At 36.2% G+C, this 14,395-nt stretch overlaps 1 protein-coding gene across 9 annotated transcripts in view; it reads right to left on the reverse strand.

Annotated features, from left to right (window-relative positions):
- Positions 1-14,395, reverse strand: part of wars2 (tryptophanyl tRNA synthetase 2, mitochondrial) — a 229,010-nt gene that overhangs the window by 37,354 nt on the left and 177,261 nt on the right. The window contains exon 1 of one of the 9 annotated variants that reach the window (XM_061879569.1): positions 12,133-12,297. The exons of the other annotated variants lie outside the window; for them this stretch is intronic. Within the exon in view, the coding sequence (XP_061735553.1) occupies positions 12,133-12,240 (108 nt within the window). The 5' untranslated portion in view covers positions 12,241-12,297. Of the gene's footprint in view, positions 1-12,132; positions 12,298-14,395 lie in introns of those variants that run through there. 9 annotated transcript variants of the gene reach the window in all.

The raw sequence follows: 14,395 nt of genomic DNA on the forward strand, positions 1-14,395 counted from the left end.
TTTTAATCGAAGTTAATCGCACTATTTCGCCGATTAATCGCGATTAACTGCATTGTATACGCAAAGCCCAATAATGAATTCAAAAGTAGTGTGTAGTGCACCTTTATTGGAATATTCTCCCACATGAACAAAAGCGCCAAAACATTTGTTGTGCAAACACAATTTAAATCAGTCCTTGTTAAACAGTAGCAGTTAAATAGCATATTTTATGAAAATCAACTCAAAAAATGTAAATACAAACATTTAAGCTTATTGCCACTGCCAGGGTATTTAAGTTATCCTGTTTGTTATGGAAAATAAATATAATCTACATACAAATCTCTGAGCCACAATCATAACATCTGAACAGGCAATTTCTGAGGTAACAGCAGAAACATTTTTTTTATCAGGGATCTTATGTTTAAAAAACCTATATTATAGGTAGTGCGCAGTTTTAGGGAATTTTTGATCAAATTATCCGTAGTAGCAATATTAATAATGTTGTGTTTATTCTGCGTAGTGCACTTAAAATAATTATGACCATATCTAGGAATTGATATGATGGGAATTTTCCGATTGTTTGCTTGGTGCTTGGATAAACTGAACGCATATACATGTTACTATATTGTGATGTTATGGGCCAATGAAAAAAAGAACTACCCTACCCAGTATGCAACAGGAGTGACGAGCATGCGCGGTAGCCCGGTATAGGTTGTGTCGCCATGACGGCATCTTGTATGTTGTGATATGCACGCTCTGAAAGTAAACGTTAAGAACTCAGCCAACACTCCTCGTCTGCATTATTCATAAATAGACGGACAACACATATACTCCGCTGCTTCACAAGCCGCTGGATGTAGCCGGCAAAGTATTCCCATGCTAGCTAGCCAGTCTAGCAAGCACGCGTCATTCAGTCCAAAACGGCCCGATCTATCCACATTCAGAATTGTCTGGCGGTCGTAAGTGATCCCGGAGTGACCACGCTGTAAGCCAGCCATAAAATTTTCAGAATTGTCCGGTATTTTTGCCAAATGTTCCATCTTTACCAAGAGCCCCTCCACGCCGAAGTACATCCGGGAGATGCCATCTTGTTAAGAAAAGGCGTTAACAAAATAAAAGCATGTAAACAACAGACGCAAATGTGCGATAAAATAATTGTCGGCGTTAATAGATTGATGAGTTAACGCGCAATTAACGCATTAATTTGCCCACCCCTAATATATATATATATATATATATGTATATAAAGATATATATATATATATATATATACATACATATACACATACAAACATATATATATATACATACATATATGTATATATATACATACATACATATATGTATATATATACATACATACATATATATATAAAGATATATGTATATAAAGATATATATATATATACACATATATACATACAAACATATATATACATACATACAAGTATACATACATACATGTATACATACATACATACATACATACATATACATACATACATATACATACATACATATATGTATGTATACATATATATGTACATACATGTATATATACATACATATATGTACATATACATATATATACATACATGTATATATACATACATATACAAACATATACATACATATATATACACATATACATACATATATGTATATATACATACATATATACACATATACATACATATATACACATATACATACATATATACACATATACATACATATATACACACATACATACATATATATACATGCATACACACATATATACATATATATACAGAAACATATATACCCACACAATTTTGGTGTTTTAGCAAGTTGGACATTTATTCCGTATTTTTTTTATAGTCATATCAAATAAAGATGTATCAAATAGACAAATGCAACTTAAATTGTAACACTGTATTTTACAAAATACCAAAAAAGGACATTTTTCTTAATATCTCATTGACAAAATTATTCAACCCCTTAGTTCAGGGGTGGGCAAACTTTTTGACTAGCGGGCCGCAATGGGTTTTAAAATTGGAGGGAGTGTTTGGGCCGGATATACTAAAGCATTAAATGTAGTGTGTGCAAACCTCATAGCACAGTAAGAACACTACAACCCAATTTATTAACCGTCTTTCAAATGTGAAAAATAGCCCTTATCAGTTAATAAATGTGTCTCAAGGAATATGCAAGATATGGCATTTACATACTATTTCACAGATACTGTGAGGAGGAAATGTAAATAGATTAAAATAACATACGCACTGTGATTTATTAAGATTGCGTCTGTTTTTACTAAGTTTCAATCGAAGGTGCAAAGTTAAAAAAATCAACATTTATTGAAAAATGGAATCACTTTCAACATTCAAAACATATTATTACACAACGAAATACTCAAGCTCAATAATATCTACTTGTGTTAAACTCCGCAAAATCATGGATGGATTGTCCTGACCGCGCGCTCTACAAACTCACCACGGACGCCCTCGCCTTCACGCGCAAACAGTACATGTGTATCGTTGCCAAGCACACAGACATAGGCTGTATTAAATATCCTACTTGCAGCTGAAAATTTTAATTTAAATTAAGAGCGATGTGCGGTGTGTTAATTAAGCTACTGTACCGCTGCTGTGCGTAAATGCGCATTGCTCTTAATTGAAAGATGCACTTTTAAACTTTCCATATGCATTTTTTCATAACACAGCAGAAAAACTCACCATTTCAGTGGGAACAGTGTTGTTGGTCTCCCTTTTTTGCCAGTGCATCAAAGTCTGGAGTTAGTTTTGTTGTGGCAATTCTCAGCACAGATCTGAGGTGTTGGTCAGTTAACTTGGATCTGTGATGGGCTTTGTTGATTTTCATGATGCTTAACGTCTGCTCACACACGTAGGTCGAGCCAAACAACACCAGCATCTTCTGCGCCATCCTCCGGAGGTTTGGAAACGCGGTCTCGCTAAGTGAAGCGTAAAAGTCATTCAGTTTAAGAGACTTGAACTTCTCCTTTGAGACGGAGTCAGACTGAAGATCGATCAGTTCCAATTGCAGCTCCTGCGGTGCTGATTCGGGGTCTTGTGACAGGGGACAGGACACCAGTTGAAGTGACTTGTCAATTTTTTCAAAATCGCAGAACCGACGGCAAAATTCTCTGTGCAGATCGTCTAGTGATTTGCAGTATTTCTTCGCATTTCGGGCGGCCTCTTTCTGCACGGCTAATGTGGGGAAATGTGCGAAAGATTTGTTTGACATTTGCCTGGAGAATAAAACCAGCTTGGATTTTAAGGCTCTCACATTTGTGTGCATGTTGTGCGCAAACTGATCTTTCCCCTGTAGCTTCACGTTCAGCTCATTCATGTGTGAAAATATGTCCACAGCAAACGCAAAGTCACAAAGCCAGTTTGTGTCGCTCAGCTCGGGGAATTCTTCGGATTTCCCTATTAAATTAAAAAATGAGCGAATCTCGTCTTTGAGCTCCCAGACTCGTCGCAACACTTTCCCCAAATTTAACCAGCGGACGCGAGAGTGGTAGAGTAGGTCCTGGTGATGCGCATTAGTTTCTTCCAGGAACGTAATGAACTGACGATGATTAAGTCCCCTTGCTCGTATGAAGTTAACAAGTTTTACAACTGGATCCACGACGTGATTAAGCTGCAATACAGACTTACATAGAGACTCCTGATGAATGATGCAGTGAAGTAAAATAACATCCTGGTCAGGGTTTTCTTCTTTCACTTTATCCTGGATTCTTTTCAGCAGCCCGATGTTTTTTCCAGTTAAATTTGGCGATCCAACCGTGGTGACATTGGCAAGTTTACTCCAAGGTAGCTTCATTCTCTCGATGACAGCAGACACCTGTTCATATAAGTCCTCTCCTCGCGTTTTCCCTTTCAGTGATTCCATGCTCAAAAGCTCCTCCGTTATCTCAAAACTGTCGTTAATAAAAATTAGGAGCTAAGCAGTGTCTTTTATGTCGTTACTTTCATCCAGTGCTAGTGAATATAACTTAAAGACTCCGCCTTTTTGTTTAACTCGCTGACTATATCTTCGTCAATCAGTTCCACGCGGCGAGTCACTGTCCTGCGTGCTAAACTGATTTTTTCAAACTTGGCTTTGCTCTCCGGACACAAGAGACCTGCTGTCTCTACCATGCACTCTTTCAAAAACTCGCCTTCGGAAAAAGGCTTGCTAGCCTTTGCTAATTTGAATGCCAGCAAATAACTTGCCTTGGTACTTGACTCTTCAATTGCAGTTTGTCGGTGAAAAAAGTTCTGTTGACTCTGTAAATTAGCTGCCAACCTCTGAGCAGTAGCCGCCCGTTCTTGTGTTGACTGCTTGCTAGCATAGTTTGCATGCTTCGTAGCAAAGTGACGGCTGATATTGTACTCTTTGAAAACCGCAACAGCTTCTTGGCATATCAGACATACAGCCGTTGATCGGACTTCAGTGAAGAAGTATTTTGTTGCCCACTCCTTATTAAACACTCGGCATACGCTGTCCACTTTCCTTCTCTTTGGTCCGCTCATTTTTACAGAAGGGCTTAATGGTGACGTGAAAGAAAGTGAAAATTAAAGTGAAATAAACAGAAATACGCACCACTCCAACAACGGTCAATGTGTTTTGAGTGCGCCATCTATTGGGGAAACGTGGGCATTGCAGGGAAAGGGGAAAAAAAGGAGGTTTTTACTATAATTTGGACAAGTTCGGCGGGCCGGATTAAAAAGCCTAACGGGCCGTTTGTGGCCCGCGGGCCGTAGTTTGCCCATGTCTGCCCTATTTACATGCATCTTTAGTACGTACCTGTAGTAGAACACCCTTTGGCAGTAATTACATCCTTCAAACGTGATACATAACCGGACACAAGCTTCTTGCAACGATCTACAGGTATTTTAGCCCAAGAGAGGATATATATATATATATATATATATCGTACTGAGTCGAGAATTGAGTCTGAAACGAATCATCACCCCAAGAATCGGGTTCATATTGAATCTGTAGGTGCCCAAAGATTCGCACCCCTACTAATATTGACATGGACCGATACCAAACACTTACTGTATATCGTGATACGGTTTTCGGCCCAAACTTTATCAACAGCCAAGGTTTGCTAATTCAAAGTAATGTCTAAAAAATATTGACACAAGTTCTGATTTACACTTTCACGATGCTGTCGATCTGTTTCGTGTTTTTCCTACGCTGTCAAAATGTGAACCGTGGACCAGATTGATTCTATTTACATGATTTCTTGAGGGGGCATCCATTCAAAGTCCAACCAAGTCCAAGGTTGAACTGTCCCCTGGTACCGACTGTGTTTGAATTCCAAGGGACCTTTGTGGCTAAAGTGATATTCCAGAAAAGTGGGAAGCAGTAAATTTCGTACCTACGACAAGGAAAAAGAACATTGGAATGTCAAGAGCTCGTCTTCCTGCATCCTGATAGAGAAGTAGTAATTACGACAAGATGAAATACAAGAAAGAAGTGAAAATTTTATAAAAAATTTAAGTCTAATTTTCACATGAACAGGTGATACTGCTCATTTACTGCAGAAGCAAGCTACCGCATTAATAAATAGTTAGCCTAAATGCTAACATGAATACAAGAGACATTGGCGACCCTCTCCAGTAAGACACAACATTACAAAATAAAAACATTACTGCGTGAACAACTTAACTATTTTAATTGTATACTGAAGTTACACGCAGAATGATAAATCCATATTCAGATTATGAAGTGACCCCACACAAACTTTCAAAGATGTCATAGTGCCTGCAAGTACTTTTTGAGCACATTTCCCCCTAAACTGCCAAAATGCCTGTGGCAGTGGGGGCATGGTCACTTGCAATTTTTATTTTTTTAATGGCTAAAAAATGTATGCATACATTTAAAACAAATCCAATATGAATTAGTATTAAAATACTTGATACATTTTTTTGGGTCATATTTTCAATTGTTGCTGCTTTTTGTACATTTGTTGAAATTGAGGTTTTCCAGACTTTTAACGACTTTTTTTCCTATTAAAAAACACTTGTTGTTGTTTGAGGGGGGTGCACAGACCCATGAGATCAAAGTGTTTTCACGAGAGGTAAAATATGTTCGAATTGTGCCGGTTGTTATAATAAGATTGGTAATAAAAGTGAAAAATAGCGTCCGACTTTGTGATTTATTCTGGGGGTTACAATACATTATCTAACTTAATTTGTTTTCAAGTAAAATAAACAAAAACCTTATTTTCAAGGTGTGGCGATGATATAAATGCCGTGGCGGTGCCTCACATTCAATTACATTAAGAAGAAACCCTGTCCTGATAATAACAACAACCGTAATATGAAATGTTCATATTGTTACACCCCTACAACTGCCACAGATTGATTGCAAATATGTGGCAAATACTGACAGTATTGATAATTACTGAGAGGAGGGTTCAACGATTAGTCAATTATTTCAATTAGAAAAAAGCATTGATTTATATTTTGTTGATTTGATTAAGCGTTTCACTGATAGAAATGTATCAAATTTGGACAACTTAGAAGGTAAAACAAGTCAAATTGAATTGACGGTAAAGGATGGTAAAAGAGGGTAAAATTGAAGGTAAATTGAAGTAAATTGAAGGTAATATGACAAAATAAAAGACAGTAAAAGAAGGTTGAAAAAGGTCAAACAGAAAATGGTAAAATAAAGGCTAAAAAAATAAATACAAGATAATTGAAAGCCAAAAGGTGATAAATTGAAGGTAAATAAAAAGGTGGGAAAATTTAAATAAGAAATGGAACGTAAAATAAGGTAAATAGAAGGTAAACAAAAGACAGGAGAAGGAAAATAGAAGCTGAAGAATATCAATAGAAGGTAAATAAAATCTAGGAGAACGTAAATATAAGGTAAATAGAAAGTAAGATCAAATAAATACACGGCAAAAAAGAGGTATGAAAAAGTAAGTAGAAGGGAAATAAAATGTAAGAGAAGGTAAATAGAAGCTGAATAATATAGAAATAAAGTAAATAAAAGGTAAGAGAAGGTATATAAAAGCTGAAGAAGGTAAATATAATGTAAAAAGGTAATTAGAAACTAAAATAAACAGAAGGTAAAAGAAGGTAGATACAAGCTAAAAGAGGGTAAATGAAGGTGAAGAGAAGGTAAAAGAAGGTAAACAAAAGCTGAAGTTGATAAATAGAAGGTAAAGAAGGTTATGGCAAGTAGACAAATCTTTTTATATAAAAAAAATTCCCTAAAATACACATTCAGGCTAAAAAGTGTGTTTTATGCGATTACTCGATTAATCAAACTAATCAATAGATTACTAAAATAATCAACAGCTGAGAGTGTGTGGTAAGTTAATGAGTACTTCCTGTATAAATTGTGGTCTACATGGCAATCATCAGCAGCTGCTCAATAATAAAATGCTTGTGTGGATACATCAAGTGTATCGACACACACAGAGTGTATCAAAACACTTTTAAAACACATCAAGTGTATGGAAACACCTCGAATGTATGGAAACACATCGAGTGTATCGAAACACTCTGAGTGACACCCCGAGTGTATCGAAACACCCCGAGTGTATCGAAACACCCTGAGTGTATCGAAACACTCCGAGTGACACCCCGAGCTTATCGAAACACCGCGGGTGTACTGAAACACCCCTGTGTATCAAAACACATCGAGTGTATCAAAACACATCGAGTGTATCAAAACAAATCGAGTGTATCAAAACACATTGAATGTGTTTAAACACGTCAAGTGTTTAAATACATCAAGTGTGTGTAAACACATCGAGTGTATCATAACACAAAGTGTGTTTAAACACGTCAAGTGTGTGTAAGTAAACATGTCAAGTGTGTGTAAGTAAACACATCAAGTGTATTTAAACACATCAAGTGTGTGTAAACACATCAAGTGTGTGTAAACACATCAAGTGTGTGTAAACACATCAAACGTGTGTAAACACATCAAACGTGTGTAAACACATCAAACGTGTGTAAACACATCAAACGTGTGTATTTAAACACATCAAGTGTATTTAAACACATCAAGTGTATTTAAACACATCAAGTGTATTTAAACACATCAAGTGTATTTAAACACATCAAGTGTATTTAAACACATCAAGTGTTTGTAAACACATCAAATGTATTTAAAAAGTGAGGTAAACATTTGAGAGTGTGGGGACAGCAAAGTGTCACCCGCATGTTATCTTCCTGTCGGTGTGTTCACATCTATGGATTAAACGTACACTTCTCATAGAGGCGGCCGGGTTTTGACGCACATCACACCTGGGAGCTTTGTGAGGCAGGTCGGCCGTTTTGCACATTTGTAGAAAATGAAAAGAAAAAGCAACACTTCATCTGCGTTGTTATTGTTGCGATGCCTTAATGTTGATCACCTCAGCTGCTTTCCCCGGGGATGGGCTAAAAAAAAACCAAAAGGCTCTTTTACAGCTCGTACATCAGCCAGGTACTTCAAGCTGCGGCGTAATGTCTAGAACAGCACAGTAATTAGCACTGCAGTGCATCCATACGCTAGAAAATAACAACGACAGAAACAATCTGGTCCAGGTTCAAACTGCGACCGTCCTTTGAAGTTTTATGTCCCGTTTCTAAAACAAATACAATTAAACAGTGAATAATGAAACTAAAATGAAACAACTCACCTTTTAAAGTGTCTGGGAGGCGAGTCTTCTAGCCGTTCATAACGTTCTACTCATATGGATTTTTCATTCATCGCTCCAAGCAACGTTTGTAAGTTTTACAATATACCGTATTTCCTTGAATTGCCGCCGGGCTTGTTATATGCGCCTTCCTGTAACTACTGCCGGGTCAAACTTGCTTCCCAAAATTATTAGCGCATGCTTACTATTACCGCCGGGTCAAATTCATGACGTCACAAGTAACACTTCCCTTGTCGTCATTCTCAAAATGGTGGAGGCAGCAGGGTCGACAAACTTTACCACTCAAACAGCTATTATGACCCAATTCAAAACGACAACGGGAGCCGCAAAACTATTTTGAAATGTATAATGAAATTACATAAAGAGTTTTTTATACTTGTACTATTGTGTAAACCAGGGGTCTTGTTCATCAGCCACACCAGTTACACTGAAGGTTGTGATATAAAGAACTTTAACACTCTTACTAATATGTGCCACACTGTGAACCCCCACCAAACAAGAATGACAAACATTTCTGGAGAACATCGGCTCTGTAACACATTATAAACGCAACATAACAATTACCCAGAATGCAATGCATCCATGACTCTTACTGCTTATATTATACATCCCCGCGCCCCCAACCTCGGCCACCTCAACCAACGCACAGAGGGGGCGGACTTTGGTGCTAGAATGAAGGAAGAATTAATTCCCCAAGAAAAACAGCAGGGGGTCCTTCGTCTGGCGGTGGTTTGGCTTCAAGTGGGAATATGTCAAACAGACAACTGTAATTTGTCAAGTGTGGGGCAAAAGCGTTGCTACAAAAATTAGCATTACTGCTAATATGTAGCATAATTTGAAAAGTCTCCTGCTAGAGAATGAAGAGTGCTTTCTCCACATTTCAACATCTCCATTCGGTGCCAAACCAACAAATGCCAGGGCAAACATTTCCAGGTCAACACCGTATGAACAAAGTCAACAACAAAAGGAGATTATGTCTGCAGTAACCTACCACATAGTGAAGGACGAACACTATTTGATTTCCTATTATGCAGCTAATTTTTATTTGACAGTTATTGAAATATCTTGTGTGACATAATGCACAAAAGTGCACTATTTGTTTTAAACTATTGTAGTGGCGTTCTGTACAAAAAGGGCACTTTAATTTAGTGATGTTTGGATGTCATCTTAGTGACATCATGCACAAAAGTGCACTAATAGCTTGTTTTAAAATGTATCTGACAATCTTGCACTCTGTTTTGAAATGATATTAATGTTTGTGCCACGGCTTAATAACTTTTTAATAAATACAGTTTTGGTCAATTGACTTAGTTGAGATTTCCTTCTCTGCATGAAAGTTTAAAATGAGAATATATTAATGCAGTATGAACAGGAATGTTTTAATGTAGACACATAGAATCATCATACTAATGAAATTATATGCATCAAGTGTTAATTCAAGGCTAAGGCGAAATATTGAGATATATATCATGTATCGCGATATGGCCTAAAAATATCGAGATATTAAAAAAAGGCCATATCGCCCAGCCCTAGTTGCGATGCCTTCTTGTTTATCACCTCTGCTGCTCTCCCCAGGGATGGGCTTAACAAAAACCAAACGGCTCTTTTACAGCTCGTACATCAGCCAGGTACTTCAAGCTGCAGTGTAATGTCCAGAACAGCACAGTAATTAGCAATGCAGTGCATCTGTACGCTACAAAATAACACCAACAGAAACAATCTGTTCCAGGGTCAAGCTGCAGCCGTTCTTTAATGTTTTATGTTACGCTTCTAAATAAAAAATAAATAAAAATTAACCAGTGAATAATGAAACTAAAATGAAACGACTGGCCCTTTAAAGTGTCTAGGAGGCGAGTCTTCTAGCTGTCCATAGCGTTGCTACTCATATGGATTTTTCATTCACAGCTCCAAACAACGTTTGTAAGTTTTACAATATAACTAAAACAAATCTTACCTACTAAACTGTCCGATTGGTGATGTCTGTAGGAGTGTTTTTATGCATATTTGTACGTGTTATCGAGCACCCACGGACAATCCGAGCACCCACGTGGGATTGATGGCAACTTTCAAGCTTTATAATCCATCCATTTATTACCGCTTATTAATAATTTTTAAAAAATCAAACCTGTTGTAGTTAATTTTGTGGCGGGTTTGGTCCATTTTACAAAATAAAGCCACAAATCATATGGGATATTAACTTTGCTGAATGTCTTTTTTTTTTTTTTAATACACACACACACACACACACACACACACACACTGGCAGAAATGTAGATTGGCGCCTAAAAAGTTAAGTTAAAGTACCAATGATTGTCTCAGACACACACACACACACACACACACACACACACACACACACACACACACACACACACACACACACACACACACACACACACACACACACACCGAGCATCCATTGGCAGAAATGTAGATTGACGCCTAAAAAGTTAAGTTAAAGTACCAATGATTGTCTCACACACTCACACACACACACGGTGTGGTGAAATTTGTCCTCTGCATTTGACCCATCCCCTTTCTCACCCACTGGGAGGTGAGGGGAGCAGTGGTCAGCAGCGGTGCCACGCCCGGGAATCATTTTTGGTGATTTAACCCCCAATTGCAACCTTTGATGCTGAGTGCCAAGCAGGGAAGTAATGGGTCCCATTTTTATAGTCTTTGGTATGACTCGGCCGGGGTTTGAATTCACGACCTACCGATCTCACGGCGTACACTATAACCACTGAGTAAATTTCTGCCAGAAGTGAGATTTGAATCCACGCTTCCATTCGGAGACCAGAAGTCCCAACAGAGTCGGCCTATGCTTACATGTTATTATGAAATAACCACATTAAATATATCATTACCCCGGAAGCGTTTGAATGTTCTTTTAAAGCGCTTTACAGGCGGAATAGAGCAACTCCAATTGGCCTAATTGTGAGCTGACTTTTACTAGCGTTTATTTACTAGTTAGAATGCATCAGAACCTGCGATGAGGTGGCGACTTGTCAAGGGTGAGAATGCGGCTGAGATAGGCTCCAGCGACCCCAAAAGGGACAAGCGGTAGGAAATGGATGGATAGATGAATGCATCAAAACAAGAAAAATCATAACGTTTTTGTCTTGCAGAAGAACGATAGGCGGAACTCCTCCCAAAAAGTGCACTCCCCCTTTAAGAGCGGCGGCACACTTCCAGCCTTCACAATAAGAGCACCGTGCCGTGCGCTAACATAATAAAGCTTTCGACAAAGTATTGAAAATGGCATGTGGCTATGTATTTATGTTCAAATGTACACCAACAGGGTGTAATTATTACGAACTTTAAACAATAAAGTTAATGTTAATAGGTAATAAAGTTACTTTAAGAGGTATTATATGTTATTGGAATGAAGGAGTGGGGAGCATCAAACAGTGAGAGAACCAGGAGGGGAAACGCCAGTACAAAAAGAGCAGGAACACACAAGTTGGAAAACATTTTTAGCGCTGAGTTTTTACCTTCTTTTCCGACGGGGCTCCATAGCAGAGACACCGTTGGTGGAGGAGGAGAAACCTCCTGGAGACTTTGGCGAGGTGAGCGAGCTTAGCCTGCACCGGTAGAGCCATCTTTGAGTGTGCGTGACGTCAGGCGGGCACGGCAGCCGAGCGGGGACAAAAGGCGTATAAGCGACTTCCGGACCAAGGAGTTCATTTCGGAGTTATTGCATTGACTGATTGATTGATTGAAACTTTGATTAGTAGATTGCACAGTACAGTACATATTCCGTACAATTAATAAAACTAATACAAGTCTCAATCAAACAATAAAGGACATGAGGGTGGAACACGTGGGAGATAGTTACATATTTTGTTATTATAATATAATTTTGTTCTAAGTATCAAGAACAAGTAAAATAATTACATCCAAGTTTTTATGGAGGTTAATTTGTGTCTTTTTTTATTTTACACCAAATAAAATAACGTTTTTTTGTTTTGTTTTTTACATAAAAATATGCTAAAAACTTAATCGAATTAAAATTGTGAGCAAAATACACGTGTTTCAATAATAATCTGTTTGAATACCGTGTTTTAAAATTCGAAAAATTCAGTGTAAAAATGTATACAATTCAGTGTATAAAAATGATTTGTAAGAAAAATATCAGTCCAGGAATGTTATTTGCTTTAAAACTCAAGACCCACTTTCCGTAAATGAAGAGCAAAGCAAGGACCAGCCAATGAAGTGCTTCATTGTTAATTTGCCAGAAGTGGGTCTTGAGTTTTTGAACAAATATATTTGCATTGAATTTTTCTGCACAAAATATTTTTACTTACAATTTTTTCACACCTAATTTTTTTTTGCACTGAATCTTTTTTACGCTGATTTTTTCAAAAACTGATTTTTTTTCTACACTAAATTTTTATCCACTGATTTTATTACACTACATTTTAAAACACTGTATTTGTAAAATTATATATATATGTATATATATATATATATATATATATATATATATATATATATATATATATATATATATATATATATATATATATACAACACTGTCAGCAAATTTGGATGTAAAAAAAATTATTTTGATAAATTCAGTTGACAATTACAGTGAATAAAAAGGTATGAGCAACATGTTTGGTTTGTTAAAATACAGTGAGCTAAAATCAGTGCATACAAATCCAGTGTAAAAAAAGTAATTGTATAAAAATTGAGTGTAAAGAAATTCAGTGTATAAAAACTCAGTTTAAAATAAAAATTATTGGTTAAAAATTATGTGTATAAAAGTTCAGTTTAAAAAGATTTATTCAATAAAATTCAGTTTAAAAAATAATGTATTTGAATGAAATTATGTGTTAAAACACAGTGTTTTAAAATCAGTGCATAAAAATTCAGTGGAAAAAAATAATTGTATACATTTTCAGTGTAAGTGCATAAAAACTCTGTAAAAAAAAAACTATTAAAATTGTATGCAAATTGAGTGTACAAAAGTTCAATTTAAAAAAGATTCACTCCATAAAATTTAGGTTAAAAAAGATTCTGTGCATAAAATTTCAGTTTAAAAAAGATTCAGTGTATAAAAATGAAGTTTAAAAAAGATTGAATGTATACAAATTCAGTTTAAAAAAAATTCAGAGTATAACATTTCAGAGTAAAAAAATGTTCTGTGTAAAAAAATTTGTTTGAAAAAGATTTAGTGTATAAGAAGGAAGTTTAAAAAAGATTCAGTGTAAAAAAAATGCTTTTTAAAAAGATTCAGTGTATAAAAATTCAGTTGAAAAAAGATTCATTGTATAAGAATTCGGTTTAAAAAAGATTCAGTGTATAAACTTTTGTTTAAAAAAAGATTCAGTGTATAAAAATTCAGTAAAAAAAAATCAGTGTATAAAATGAAGTTTTAAAAAGATTAACTGTATAAAAATTTTGTTTCAAAATATTCAGTGTATAAAAATTCAATGCATAATTATGAATTGCTTCAAAACTTAACACCCACTTCTGGTAAGTTGAGACTGCAGCAACAATGGATCCTGTCTAAGAAGCAATGAGGTGCCTTAGTCTTAATTTACCGGAAACGGATCTTGAGTTTTGAAGTAACAAATATTACTGCACTGAATTTTCCTCCACAAAATATTTTCACACAAAATTGTTTCTACATGGAATTTTTATACAGTGGATTTTTTTTACACATTTTTTTTTCACACCAAATTGCTACACGCTGACTTTTTCCTCACCGGAATTGTTCACACCATTTTTTTTACACTAAATTTCTAAGCG

The sequence above is a fragment of the Nerophis ophidion genome, linkage group LG19 (assembly GCF_033978795.1).
Source record: "Nerophis ophidion isolate RoL-2023_Sa linkage group LG19, RoL_Noph_v1.0, whole genome shotgun sequence".
Taxonomy (NCBI): Eukaryota; Metazoa; Chordata; class Actinopteri; order Syngnathiformes; family Syngnathidae; genus Nerophis; species Nerophis ophidion.